The sequence below is a fragment of the Chionomys nivalis genome, chromosome 1 (assembly GCF_950005125.1).
Source record: "Chionomys nivalis chromosome 1, mChiNiv1.1, whole genome shotgun sequence".
Taxonomy (NCBI): Eukaryota; Metazoa; Chordata; class Mammalia; order Rodentia; family Cricetidae; genus Chionomys; species Chionomys nivalis.
The window spans coordinates 138,519,946-138,535,368 of NC_080086.1; the positions used below are offsets into that span (position 1 = coordinate 138,519,946).

Sequence of the window (15,423 nt, forward strand, 5' to 3'; positions counted from 1 at the left end):
CAACCATTGGAAGAAGGCCCATTTCAAGGGCTCAGGGCTTGAAATAAAACCTTCTTGGAATGTTACTGCAGCTCAGTCTTAAAGGATAAATTGGAGGACCAGTGTTACACAGGCTATGATGTGACATTAATTTGAAAGCTCTTTATATCCTCTCAAAATGTGGTAGTCTCCTTAGTCCTGGCTCCTGCCACCAAAAGCTAATATTTATTGAGAATCTAACTATGTAGCTTGCAAAACTATAAGCACTTTACCTGAATTAATTAATTTACCCTCCCAGCAGCTCTGTGAGACACATTCAGGAAACTATAGAACTTGGCTGAGCTAATACAAGCCATTATTGACAGAGCCTGACTCCAACTTTCATGAACTTCCCATAGAGACATGCTTCTTAATACTGAGTCACCCTGCTTCTGCTTGTAGTGACCATGTCTTTGCTCTCCAGTAGAATGTAGAGGCAACAATACCAACCACAGCCATGGAGGCTGAGAGCTGTGTGGGACTTCACCTGAACACAGCATTTATGCTGTTGCTGTGTAAGTCCCAAACACTTGGACAGTCTCAGTCACCACACTACCCCTAGGCCAGACCTACATTTACCTCTGACATGCTTGTTCCTGAAAATATATAGATTGGCCTAGCTTGGTATGGAGTTTTGTGACTGGGAGGGTGAGGGGACACACTTTTCAGAAGACTAAAATATAGTCAAATATTGTCAAGTTCCCTCCTTTGCCCTTAAATTTCTTTTGATTACTTTAGGGTTTTTTTCCTTCTCTTTCTCTGTTTCTTTTGTTTTATTGTTTGATTGGTTGTTATTAGTTTTCTCTTTCCTTCAGTCCCCCTCCCCAACTCTTGTTTAGTATTCTGTAGATTCCAAGGGGAAAAAACCAATTCAAAATGGTGGCTATTGAAAGAGTGCAAGGCTGAATGAGTGGACAGAATAGCGCTGAAAAGGCAATGGAGCTGAAGACCAGGTCCCCCTCGTCCTTTTCCCCACCTCTGTCTATAATCTCACCTCTCTGTTTAAGGTCACTCCTGGTTTTACTTGATAGTAAAGGAGCCAGATTTAGTTTATCTCAGTTTAATGAGCCAGAGAAGTTTCTCTTTATAACACCTAATCGAGGTGTCTGCATCCCAGAAGAGACTCTGACCCAGTTTGAATCTTGTCCTTTTGACCAGTCATTCTGAGCAGGGAAATGCAGTGCTGTGATCATTTAGACCAAGAATAAATGATTACTTCTGAATGGAAATACAGGGAACAGTGAGACCTGCCAAAACCACACGTACAAATCCATTGTGTGTATTTGTGCCCAGTGCTGAGCAGGTGGACACAGAGATCCCTGAGCTAGCCAGCCGGACCAGAGTACTAGGCAAGTTTCAGACAGAGAGATAGTCTGTCTCAGAAAACAAGGAGTTTGACGGTACCTGAGATGGTGATACTCAAGGCTGACCTTTGACCTTGACCTCTGACCTACACACACACACACACCCCAAAATTTTTCTTTAAATGTTATTACAAGCAAATTGTTTTCCATATTTTAATTAATTTCATTTTCTATTGAAAATAACACTTCAAATAACTGGTTTATTAAATAGTCTTTGTCCTTTATAGATGAACTGATGTGGAAATAGGTGAATTTAGCATGTGTTTGTCTTAATAGGTGCATGAAGTACTTACTGTATTCAAGATTTTATATCATTTAAATAGATATTTTTTAAATATTTAAATTTTTTAAATTTAATTTTACTTGTCTTAGTAATTTGTTTTTAATGCAAATGCTATGTTATTAAATATGATTAAAATATTTAAGTATTGACTTATTTATATTTTATCCTTAGGAACTGAGAGAAAGCTATAATACACAGCAGTTAGCCCTCGAACAACTTCATAAAATCAAACGTGACAAATTGAAGGAAATTGAAAGAAAAAGATTAGAGCAAATACAGAAAAAGAAGCTAGAAGATGAGGCTGCAAGGTAACTAATATAACTGGTGAATATATTGTGCTTTGTTGCTATTAAAATTCTGCCAGACTATGGTAGTGCACACTTTTAATCCCAGCATTGGGAGGCAGAGGCAGGTGGATCTCTGTGAGTTTAAGGCCAGCCTAGTCTACAGCCAGGGTTACAAAGAGAAACATTGCCTAAAAAAACGAAAAAATAAAAACAAACAAACAAAAAAGCAAAGAAATCTAGCTTTGTTTCTCATTGCTTTATGAAAATTTAAAGGGAATTAAAGGATTATTTTTAGATACTAATCAGATTCTAAAATTTTATAAATTCAATTCTTCTTTTAGTTAGTAAGTTCTCATTAACCAATTTTATGGCTTGTCAGTGAATGCTAAGGACGTGGGCTCAGAACTGGACTGGATTCCTGGTCTCCATTTCCTATCTGAGGGACCCTGGTTAACAGACTGTTTTTCTAAATCTCAGTTTCTTCTTTTGTAAAAAGATGAAGACCTCGTAGATATTGTAGGCATTAAATAGTGCAGCCGGGACTGCATCTCTCTTGTACATTGCACATAATGAGCTCTCATTAGTTCTCTCTCCAGTACATCCGTCTGTTCTCTGAAAGATCACTTAAAAACACAGAGTGATTTTACTTTCTGACTCTGTCCCGTGTGGCTGCTGCACTTCTCTTTATGCCGCTTAGATGCTCCGATCGTCCCCACATAGAGCAGAGGAGGGAGAAGGCTGGGACCTCTGAAGCACAGACCTTTCCTTCAGAAACAGTGTGTGGATTGTTTGGCTTTTTGCTTTTTGTCTTTTGTCTGTAAAATCCTTTGTTTCTCTCAAGTTCTCCTGTGTCAAAAATTAGTATGATTGGTAAACAAGTATTAATGAGCCAGCATTTCTCTGCCCTAGTAAAGAGCAGATGGGTTACACCTGTGGACAGCTAACAGACACTGGGGAAGGAAGACGCACATTCCCCCTGCTGAACGCCTTCCTTGGGGACTCCAAATGACTAGGGCCTACATGTTTGTGGAGTGACAGCTTCTGGATGCAATGCAGATCCACAGGGGATTCCTGCTCCTGGATTCCTCAGATATCTAGTTGTTGGTTCAGATAGATTCCAGGTACCCTATATCCATGGTCTCCTAGCTAGGGATAATAGAATAATACAGAAAGAAGAGGCCTCAGTTAGTTTGATCCCCAGAATCCATGTAAAAATATGGTGATGGCCTCTATAGTTCCAACTCACTGGCCACCCAATCTAGCCTAATGTGAATTCCAGACCAACGAAAGACACTGGCTTAAAGGAAGTAGGCAAAGTTTTTGAGAATGATACCTGAAGTTGTCCTCTGGTTCCTACAGGCATGATCACACACATACAGGCATGAGCACCTGAGCACATACAGGCATGAGCACACACACATAGGCATGAGCACACACACATAGGCATGAACACATACATATATGCATTTTGTAAAAAACAATATAAAAACAGTGAAATTCTTTATTTGACACTTACCTTGTGCCATTTAACGTTGCACAAAGGATCTATGCAATGGTCACATAGTCATTGAATGAGGATTTTCTGTTGATACATGTAGCTCTTGATAACTGTTCATCTCACAGTTCCTTTCAGGCTTACAATTCTTGTTAGTAACACATATTTTCATTTAATTCATCTTTGGATATTGTCCCACCGTAGTAAACCGAAGAAGCTAGAGAACACAAGGAATATAGGATCTTAGCAGTCCAGAGCTTCAAACTAGTACTGAGGTGTAATCGATTTCTTGGCCATTTGCCCAAGTGTGGTCTTTTTCTTCTTCCAAGGTATTGGTAATAGATTTTCACATTGTAGATGAGGTGTCGCTTGGCTCTGGACTAGTTTTAACTTACTAGCTTGCCTAAGAAAATTTACCAGAATTTAATGAATTTTCTGGAGTTTTTTTTATGATGCTGAGATAATCAAATCAAGATCACTAGGTTATCTCTGGCATGGTATTCACACTGTCTAATCTAGTCCCTATCTAGGACATTAATTCATGGCTGTGGATAAGAGAAAATGTTTCTAGAAAGAGAATTTACTTTTATATTATCAGCTCACAAAGTCTATACACTCAGACAACAGCATTTTCCCTCCCCTTCTAGGCTTGTTTTTATGACAAATGACAGTAGAGTATCAGAACTAATATATATTATATAGTTCTCTCATGTCTATTTTTATGACCTCCATTCAAAGAAAGAGTTGCCACTACTATATTTAGTATCTTCCCTAAGCCTCAGCACTGTCAGAATAGCAGAAATTATGGCCAGATGTATCTCTGTTGATTGTATAACATTATACCCAATCAAAATGGGAACTTTGGTTTATTTTGAGGCTCACTATTTGGCTTATTTCAGCTTTAGTTGCTGAAGAAATTTGGAGATTCTGTGTAATTTAAAAACTGGAAGGCTCTTAAAATACTTTAAATCTCATACTCCTGTTCATTATCCTGATACACAGATTTCACCAAAGTTGTACAAAACTTCTATAGGAAGCGTGTTGTGATTGAATGGATGTTAAAGGGTTTGAAAAACATTGAAAGAAAACTAGGCCCAGGGGTCTCTCTGTCCCAGCCTCTGCTAGTCTTGATAATGCTGAGGCCACAAGGAGTAGTTGTGAAGAATTCAGACAGGAAGAAGTTTTATATTTGCTGAATGGATCTTATTCTGTTTGTTTTTTTTTTCCTTGGGTTTAGAGGGAATTTGAGGTCTGAGAATTGTCAGGTGTACTCTCTAGCTCACCTTAGTCGGAAGTTTTTCTTTGGCTGACTATTTTCCCTTCAGCCCTCAGCCCCCTTTCCCTCCCTCAGCCCCCCTTTCCCTCCCTCAGCCCCCCTTTCCTTCCCTCAGCCCCCCTTTCCCTCCCTCAGTCCCCCTTTCCCTCCCTCAGCCCCCTTCTCCATCCCTCAGCCCCCCTTTTCCCTCTCTCAGCCCCCCTTTCCTTCCCTCAGCCCCCTTTTCCCTTCCTCAGCCCCCCTTTCCTTCCCTCAGCCCCCCTTTCCCTCCCTCAGCCCCCCTTTCCTTCCCTCAGTCCCCCTTTCCCTCCCTCAGCTCCCCTTTCCTTCCCTCAGCCCCCCTTTCCCTCCCTCAGTCCCCCTTTCCCTCCCTCAGCCCCCTTCTCCATCCCTCAGCCCCCCTTTTCCCTCTCTCAGCCCCCCTTTCCTTCCCTCAGCCCCCCTTTCCCTCTCTCAGCCCCCCTTTCCTTCCCTCAGCCCCCCTTTCCCTCCCTCAGTCCCCCTTTCCCTCCCTCAGCCCCCTTCTCCATCCCTCAGCCCCCCTTTTCCTTCTCTCAGCCCCCTTTCCCATCCATTATCCCCCCTTTCTCATCCCTCAGCCCCTCTTTTCCTTCCCTCAGCCCCCCTTTTCCCTCTGTCAGCCTCCCTTTTCCCATCCATCAACCCCCCACTCCCCCCTCAGCCCCCTTTTCCCTCCCTCAGCTTATCTTTCCCTCCCTCAGCCCCCCTTTTTCTATCCCTCAGCCCCCCATTCCCTCCCTCAATCTCCTTTTCCTCTCTCAGCCCATCTTTTCCCGTCTGTCAACATCTTTTGCTAGTTCTCCAGCCAGTGGGAACCAGGTCATCCAGCATGCGTGTTAGTTTGTTTTGGTTTTGGTGTACCATCTATTTGAACATTGTGTAAACTCTTCATTTGTCTTATTTTAAGGAAAGCAAAGCAAGGAAAAGAAAACTTATGGAGGGAAAGTCTTAAAAAGGAAGAAGAAGAAAAACAAAAGCGACTTCAGGAAGAAAAGTCACAGGAGAAAACTCAAGAAGAGGAGCGAAAAGCTGAGACCAAACAAAGTAAGGATGAAGGTAGATCTGCTGAGAGCAACAGAGTGACAGTGACAGACGGAAGATGCTCATCTTTAGGCTTGGAAAGCCTTTTCAACTAGATGTAGGTGGGACTGACCAGAAGTAGACTCCATAACAAGACAAAGACTTTGACTGACTTGAAAAATCTGCTGCAGTGTTCAGAATTGACATCATCAGGAAGATTTTACTTTACTAACCAGTATGGTTTAGCCACGTATTTGAGGGAAACACAATAAAATTTTAAGCTTTTCACATCAAACTTTTCTCAGAAGGCAGGCTTTTTTTTTTTTTTTGTAAAGCTTGGAGTCCATTCGTATCATAGTTCAGTAGTATAACTACTTCTAGATGAGTAAACACTGAGATTCATAATAGTAATACAGTGTGTTCAAACTTCTTAACAAAATATTTTGAATTTATCAAGTCCAATTCATTTGTGAGTCCTTCTATTTTCCCTTTAGAGCAAACTAGTAGATCTATAGATGTTTCTTCATATAATCCTGTTTCCTCACTGGTCTCGTTTGTGGCTTTCTTATGTATACTGCTTCTCTGTGATCTCACTTCCACTGCTCTAGCCATGTCTCGTCCCCTGCTTAGATGCTTTCCCTGTACACAGCTTGATCTGCCCTATTCCCACACCTTCCCCTAGATCCACGTGCACATCTCAGCCTATGAGGTGTCACTTGGTTTAGTGCCTCCTACTTTACTTAAGATGAACATTCTTTGCTTTACATCGACTCTGTGACTAGTCAAGATATTTAAACCCTAACAAGTGTAAGGCAAGCAGATTTTCATTATACTGTTCAACGCTCATTTTTTTCTTTTAGATTTTAAGAGGCTCTTTGTTGAGTCATAGTAAAGATGTGTATACTCAAAAGTACCAAATGATGGGAATTATCTTTTCTTCAGGTGAGACAGCTAGTGCTTTGGTGAATTATAGAGCATTGTACCCATTTGAAGCAAGGAACCATGATGAGATGAGTTTTAATTCTGGGGATGTCATTCAGGTAAGAAATGAAGCCTTTCCCACTCATGATTAAGCTAATTATAGTACGTTGGGCTATGCTTCTATAATATTAACTTTGATTTTTACAGACCTCTAAAAATATTTTTAAACATGATCTCACTTAGTCCTTGCAGTATCTCTTGGAGCCACACAGGGTAGTTATTACTACCAAACATGAAAACTTACACTCAGACGCATTCTGACTGTCAGCATTGCGGTGGCAGAGGGGAATGGAAGTGTGTCTTTGGTCCTGAGCCCATGTTCTCCCTGTGCTGTCAGTTCCCATCAGAAAAGTGGCACCACCTGCAGTGTTTTAATAAAGGAGCAGCAGAGTTTGAGAGGCCGCATATCCTCTAGCGGCTGTTAAAAGAGATGACATTAAGTTCTGCAATCCTGACTGAATTTGTTCCAAGGAACAAGTGGTCTTTGTTGTATTATCATAACCCATGTGAGATAGATGAATAAGAAAATAGAGAATCGTGTTGATAAAGGTAATATGATTTATTGGAAAAGCACAGGCTTTAAAATTCACAGACTCAGATTTTAGTCTCTGAGTGAAATCAAGATAATACTCAATAAGCCATTGTTAAAAAAGTTAAATATGCATCCACTATGACCCAGTCATTCTACTCTTAAGTATCTACCTCAGAGAATAGAAGGCGCATGTCCTTGTGAATCCAGGTGTCCATAGCATACTTGTTTATAATAGCTAAACACTTGAAACAACTCAGATGTCCATCAGCAGGAAAGTGTAACATGAGGGCCTGCCCAGTTCCCACAGCCGGTAAGCCCCAAAGAAAATCACACAGAGGTCTCCATAAGTTAAAAACCGATTGGCCCATTAGCTAAGGCTTTGTATTAGTTCTTATAACTTATATAGCTCATTATTCTTTTTTTTTTTTTTTTTTTTTTTTTTTTGGTTTTTCGAGACAGGGTTTCTCTGTGGCTTTGGAGCCTGTCCTGGAACTAGCTCTTGTAGACCAGGCTGGTCTCGAACTCACAGAGATCCGCCTACCTCTGCCTCCCAAGTGCTGGGATTAAAGGCGTGCGCCACCACCGCCCGGCATAGCCCATTATTCTTATCTGTGTTAGTCACATGGCTCAGTACCTTTTTCAGTGGGGCAGGTCACATCTTGCTTCTTAGGTGGTTGAGACAGGACTGCAGAAAGAGCTTCCTTTTTCCCAGAATACTCCTGTTCTCATTGCCCCACCTCTACTTTCTGTCTGGTTGTCCCACCTATACTTCCTGCCTGGCTACTGGCCAATCAACATTTATTTAAAACATAATTGGCAGAATACAATTGTCCCACACCAGAAAAGCATGAACAGAGTATGATATTTCCAAATAACTACCAATAAAGAGGAATGGCACTCATATTCCAACATGGATGGATGTAAACAGAGACTGCTTACATTGTCCAGCCACCCAGACCAAAATAATCACACAGAAACTACATTAATTATAACGCTGTTTGACCAATGATTCAGGCCTATTCCTAGCTAACTCTTACATTTTAAGGTGATAAAACATATTCATAGCACACAGAGGGAAATCCCACATCAGATGGATCCAAAAGCAGTTAATTTACATGTAAGGAAGCAAACAAAACAAGAAAAATACTACATGAGTTTATTCGTTGAAAATGCAAAGTAATGTTTAGAGACATAAAGCAGGCCAGTGTTTCCTAGGAGGGATGGTGATGAAGCAGAACTTAGGGTGAAGCAAGAAGAAACTGGGGTGATGGGTACCTTATAATCCTGAAATGCATATAAATATGCCAAAACATTACATTAACACCTTTAATATAAAATTTATGTTAATTACATCTCCAAAAAGTTGTTTTTAAAAATTGTGGAGGAAAGGAAGGAAGCAGTAGAAGTAGGTGGAACATGGTAGGTGGACATGAGTTAGAATGCAGCAGATGACATCTGTACATGGCAATGCCGTGGTACAACCCCACTTCTTTGTATGGTTAACTTTAAAAATGAATTTTAAAATCCTAGTAGATCCTGCATGTTTTGATGAATGTAACATTGTCAGCAGAAAAGTATGTTGTAGAAAGGTTTAGAAAATAAGAGGTGAGAGACGGTTGGCTACACTGAAGTAAGCAAGTGTGTACTGTGCTAGGTGGAGTTGATGAGCACTCAGACAGCTAGAAGAGATACATAGTGATGCTGAGTACGACAGGCTTAGGAGAAATGCATGTGCATAAATAATACAGTATGGTCATGTTGATTATAACAGTTTCAATGAGAGAGCACTACTTGGGCCAGAGCAGTTTAACCAAATCTGATTGTGAGTAAAGATTATCATGATTGATGTTATACAAAAAACAAGCAAAACAAAACAAAAGGCTGCTATTGCTTATGGAGGATGGAACTTAAAAAAAAAAAGAACTGTTTAGTGGCAAAGTCAACAGTTTGGCTATCGACATAGTATAGAGATAAGAGACACAGACTTTTGTTCAGGGGCTTATGTCTTTGATGGTAAGAATAACAGCAAGCGAAGCTGGTGCCGAAAACAAAGAAGGAAGAAGCTTCTGCCAAAAGCCATCGTGGCCTCAGAAAGAAAATCTGCATTTCATGCACCTTCCAGGGCCTAAGACCCTGCGGCTGAAAGAGTGCACCCAGGAGAAACAAGCTTGATCGCTATGCCATCGTCAGATCCCCCCTCCCCCGACCACAGACTCAACCGTGAAGAAGACAAGACAACTGGTGTTCATTGTGAATGTCAAGGCCAACAAGCACCGGATCAAACCGACTGTGAAGAAACTCTGTGACATTGATGTGGCCAAAGTCAGTATCCTCATAAGGCTTGATGGCGAGAAGGTCTGTGTCCAGCTGGCTCTGCATTGTGAGGCTCTGGGTGTGTCAGCAGAATTGGGGTCATCTAAACTGAGTCCAGCTGGCTAACTCGAAATACACGTTTTTTTTCTACCATTAAAAGAAAAGAAGAGGAGGAATAGCAGCTTGGAAAATGTAGCCTAGGACCAGGGAGAGGGGCTCAATCTTAGACTAGAGTTTGATGGTCCCAGTGGATGATCTTGTGCTAGAAGTTGAAAGTGTATTAATCTCCTTTGGAAAAGAAGTCTCTCTTGAGAGAAGAGCTTTGGACTCTATTCTGTAAGAGCACTGGCCAAACTCTGGGAGCAGGTGGACCTGTTCAGGAAGTGCACAGCATACACTCAGGTTCCATATGTGTTGAAGGTAGTAACCAGAAGTGCAAGAGACATGGTGAGATGGGAGGCCACTATACTACAGGGGAAGAAAGTGTTTGAGGGAAAAAAAGGAAATTGGTTTTTATCACTTAGAAAATAGTACCCACAGGTTTTCCAGTTCGGCTAAGCCCCCAAAAGTGATTAACTGTACGATATTGAATGTTTGCAGTACAGGAAATGTAATCAACAAAATACTGTATAATTCAGATGTGAGAGATTGACATAGATATAACATAAATGTTAATTATACTTCAATAAAAATTATATAACAGTACAGAAAGAGTAAGAAAGCACAGTGAAAGAGAGGTGAATCTTTATATTTTTTTGTAACCAAAACCCAATTGATGTCTAAAGACAGAAAACAAATCGGAGAAGCAGCACTGTAAATAGTACTTGCAGCTGGGCCTGATGCTCAGAACTGTGACCCCAGCACATGTGAGGCCAGGACAGGAGGATTGCCACAAGTTTAAGGCCAACCAAGAGTTCTGGTTATATATATATATACATACATACATATATGTACATATATACATACATACATACACACATTATACACACACACACCTTTAATCTCAACACTTGGAAGGCAGAGACAGGTGGAGATAGATGGATGGATGGATGGATGGATGGATGGATGGATGGATGGATGGATATAGAGAGAGATAGAGAGTAGAGGAAAAGTTTTTCCAATGTAAACTGTATATGATGATGCTTTTGTTGTAACTTATTTTCATATATTAACTTTGTGTTAATTTTGTTGTTGTTATTGTTGTTTTTGAGACAGTGTTTCACTATGTAATTCTAGCTGACCTGGAACTTACTCTCTATCCCAGGCTGGCCTCAAACTCATAGAGATCCACCTGCCTCTGCCTCCTGAGTGTTAGAATTAAAGGCATGTGCTATCACACCTGGCCTCATATTTTAACTTTGATTAAAATTTTAAAAGCTAATTTGTCCATATCAAGAAATAGTAACCTAAAAATTTGTAGAAAATACCTTTTTATTTCAGATGGACTTAATTCTTAATCTGAGAGTAAGCACTAAACCTTTTTTTTTTCTTCTATAGGTTGATGAAAAAACCGTAGGAGAGCCTGGTTGGCTTTATGGCAGCTTTCGGGGAAAGTTTGGCTGGTTTCCATGCAACTATGTAGAAAAATTGCCATCCAGTGAAAAAGCTCCGTCTCCTAAGAAGGCCTTACTTCCTCCTACAGGATCTCACTCTGCTACCTCAGCTTCTTCCCAGTGAGTTGTGAGCTGACAGTGGGATTCATACAGCTCTGCAGTGCGTGAATACTAATGCATAGCTGTGTCAATCTGATTCTTGATCACGGTTTTAATCTGGGCTGGCTCTGCCAGCAGTGCCTTTTGTTCCCATTTTCATCCTGAAGTAGGAAATGACCTCATAGTGCATAATTTCTTTTTATCTACAAGTTCTGTTTAAACACAGTGTATATTAGACACATGGGTAAACTGGTAGTACTTCACTAGGGTCTGACCAACTAAGTATACTCATATTGAAGTTTTACATTTGCAGACCACTTTGTTCAACTCAACCAGCATCAGTGACTGATTATCAAAATGTATCTTTCTCAAACCTTACTGTTAACACATCATGGCAAAAAAAGTCAGCTTTTACTCGCACCGTGTCCCCTGGATCCGTGTCCCCCATTCATGGACAGGTATGTTACCTGTAGTTCTTTGTATTTTATTCTTGTCTTTGCTCTGGATTTCGTACATAGGCATCCATATTTCCCTCACTTAAACAGAGCCTGTAGCATTCAGTTACATTCTCAGGGTTTGCTCAATAATTCAGTTCCATGAGGATTGGACTGGGGAGGGGCATTGCTTTTTCTTGGCTGGGAACCTTGGTACTTTGGTATATATACTTTGACACATTAGTATTACTAAAAAGAAATGGCGGACTTCATCACAGTAAAGCCTGAAATACAAATTTCATCTTCCCTTAGAAATCCTTACTACGTGGTTATAATTTCCAGCATTTTATTATGTGCTAAAAATTCAAGAAAAACATAAGTTAACTAAAACTCTCTATTAAGTAGTTATAACCTAATAAAGGAATCATTTTCATGCACATAGCTGTGAAGCATGAGAAATGTTATAATAAATGTGTGTGCAAAGTTCTGAGACTTGGAGATGAGAAGGCACCTCAGCTGATCTGTGAGGATTAGAGCATGATTCCTGAAGGGAAGGTGTCCAAGTTGGACCCTCAAACAAAAGTAAGGCTTCACTAGACCTAGAAGTTTCTCTAGTGAAAGAGCATTGTGAGGAAGGTCACTGAGGTACATAAGTTAGAGGTATTGGAAGGAATGAGACTTGTGCATAGTGTAGTTAGATTACACAACTCTTGAGGAAAGGGTGAAGAAGTCAGGTTGATCCAGGCATGGTGTTGGTGTATACCACCAGCACTTAGGAGGCTGAACTCGAAGGACTGGGATTCTCAAGCCAGCCTTGACTACATAAAGCATTTAAGTCTAGCCTGAGCTATATAACCAAGACTTTGTCTCAATCAGTAAAATATCAGCCTACAAGTAACATTTTAAGATAAGCAGTTAGAGAGGTTAGGGGTTTAATAAAATAGGTAATCCAGTACTAGACAATTTGGCAGTGAAAAAAAACTAAGTTTTTGAGAGAAGCTTACACTTTTAACACTGTGACCAGGTTGATGGCTCAGTGGGTAAACTTTGACCAGCATCTGGGAAAGCTTGCTGCAGTGATATGCCCTTACTGCTGTGGGAGGTGGGAGGGGAAAGGAATCAGCCTGGGAGGGACTCGTGTTACTGTTTGTGGGAAGTGAGAAGGCAGTGAGCATGGTGTGAGGGAAGGGAGGGGGTCCTGGTTGTTAAGAGGGAATAGCAAGGGAGATGCTAAGCATGACCAGGTCTCTAGTCCTTGGGCAACAGGGTTACCAACAGCAGTTAGAAGCCATTGGAAGCTGGAGGACTGGGGATCAGTGTCATTTTAAGTTTATAGACTGACCAGGTTAATATGCTATCTGTTATATGCTAGGAATCACAAATCATGGTTACCATGATCCGTTGTTAACTTTTGGTTGCTTTCTGTCCTAGGGGCAGGCTGTAGAAAACCTGAAAGCTCAGGCCCTTTGTTCTTGGACGGCAAAGAAAGAGAACCACTTGAACTTCTCAAAGCATGACGTCATTACTGTCCTGGAGCAACAGGAAAATTGGTGGTTTGGGGAGGTACATGGAGGAAGAGGATGGTTCCCCAAATCTTATGTCAAGATCATTCCTGGGAGTGAAGTAAAGCGAGAGTAAGCACCTCCATGTGTTACGTGCAGTGTGGGTGGTGGTGTCTTCTCCACATAACCAGAGGGTGATTCCTAGCATGGAAGAAACTACTTCACATGTTGTGTCTGCTTTAGGATCTTTCACTTGAGCCATTTCAAATTTGTGAAGGTTTCAAAACACTCGATTTCTAGACTTTTGTTTTCTTTTTATCATAAGACCAGTTAGGAAAATTCCTTTTCATTTCACTTGAAGCATTTCTCCACTGTTTACTGAAAGTTTTCAATATTTAAAGGATTCTTTACTGGGGTCATGCCTGAACCTCTAGGGCTCTTTAAGCATAACCTCCCTATTGTTCATAGCATATGTCTTCATAGTTACTGACTTTTTTGACCAATATTCCTAATTAAGTCATCAGCTCATGAAGCTATAATCTGTTGTCTCTTTTGATCCATTTTTTCGTATCTACTATAATACTAATACATAGTAGCTACTGAGTCATCTTAGCTTAATGAATGAGGACAAGAGAGCAGGAGTGAGCAAAAGAATGAAATCACAAACATGCAAAACCCAAAAGAAAACTCGACTGAAATCTTAAGTCTGTGGGGATGTCGGATTGCCAGCTGGCTCTAACCCGGCAGTGGGCGCAGATGTTAGCTGTGGGTAACTGTCCCCTGCGTCGAGCTTATGTCCTAGTCGGCTCTAACCCGGCAGTGGGCGCAGATGTTAGCCGTGGGTAACTGTCCCCTGCGCCGGGCTTATGTCCTAGCTGGCTCTAACCCGGCAGTGGGCGCAGATGTTAGCCGTGGGTAACTGTCCCCTGCGCCGGGCTTATGTCCTAGTCGCGCTGTTTTCACCAGCCTGTCTTATCTTCCAATTTCTGATTAAATGAAAGAATTAAATAGACAAACTAAGCTCTTCGGTGCTGTATGTCTGCTTGTCAGTATTTAGTTCAGATGTAGAAATGAGCTGCTCAGGTTGACTGGAATTTTGGATAGATGAAGTATAGAAGTCACAATACAGAGAGACCTTTTATAGCAATTATTGTATTATTCTATAACATACTACAGAGAAGAAAGCATAAGCAAAAAATAGATTAGGTTTAAATGTTTTAGAGGCCATTTCCCCCATAAATTTCTGTTCAATTACTGATCCTTTCTAAGAGATAAGTCATGTTACTTAAAAGCCTGCAGCAAAGCTGGGCATGGGTATACATGCTTATAGGTTCAGCAACTTAGGAAGTTGAAGCAGGAGGATTTCTTGACCTTACAAGTTCAAAAACCAGCATAGGCAACATAGAAGACCTTGTCTCAAAACAAACAAAACACATACCACAAAAAAGAGCAAGCAAAGCCTGCACCAATGGAGACATTAGAATTAAGCAAGGCAGTCCCATTGTGAGGTTTAGTAATGTTCCCTCTGTGCCTCTCCATAATTCACTTGCAGGTCCTGGGGAGTCCTCTGTATCCCCTGGGTATCTAGACCTTGAACATGATAGTTCTTCCAAACTTTTGAAACCAGCCTCCTGTATTAACATGAAAATTACTATTTGCCTATTATGAGATTTTTTAAATATTATTTTTATATTGTAAGATGCAGTAAACTCTAATCAAATAATAACATTCATATATTTCCTTGTTTATCTGTATGTGCTTTCTCAAAACACTGTCCACTTACTAGCGTGCAGATGTCTGTTAAATTCCATATAGAGCAAAAGCTATATTTCATTGAAGTTATCTTAAATGTAGTGGTTTATAATTAGACAGTTCTTGGTCTAGGAGGATTTGGTATATAGGACTACTCCTGTGTGCACAGAGACGGCAGTTTAGTTGAGGGAACCCTAGATTCTGCTAACCCTGCTAAAGTCTTAAGCTCACCTTTCTTGTGCTTCTGCCCTCTGCGTGTGTGAATCTGTCTTATTTCTCCATTTAATTTGCTAGGCCAGAAGCTTTATATGCGGCTGTAAATAAGAAACCTACCTCCACAGCCTATCCAGCTGGAGAAGGTAAGCTCTGGGCAATTTGTATTAAACAGGAATTAGCTTAGTTATTATTTGAACATACATTGTTCTCCATTTCTAGTTCTTTGATGTTTTTGAAATTAAGAAAACCTGTTTCTCCTTACGTCATATGAATATTG

General features: G+C 40.7%; 1 protein-coding gene across 6 annotated transcripts in view; it reads left to right on the top strand.

Moving 5' to 3' along the window:
- Nucleotides 1-15,423, top strand: part of Itsn2 (intersectin 2) — a 121,528-nt gene that overhangs the window by 61,989 nt on the left and 44,116 nt on the right. For all 6 annotated transcript variants that reach the window (XM_057787848.1, XM_057787841.1, XM_057787832.1 and 3 more), the window contains 7 exons: nt 1,837-1,973; nt 5,652-5,788; nt 6,707-6,804; nt 11,088-11,263; nt 11,556-11,700; nt 13,108-13,310; nt 15,225-15,289. In XM_057787848.1, coding sequence (XP_057643831.1) covers nt 1,837-1,973; nt 5,652-5,788; nt 6,707-6,804; nt 11,088-11,263; nt 11,556-11,700; nt 13,108-13,310; nt 15,225-15,289 — 961 coding nt within the window. The remainder of the gene's footprint in view (nt 1-1,836; nt 1,974-5,651; nt 5,789-6,706; nt 6,805-11,087; nt 11,264-11,555; nt 11,701-13,107; nt 13,311-15,224; nt 15,290-15,423) is intronic.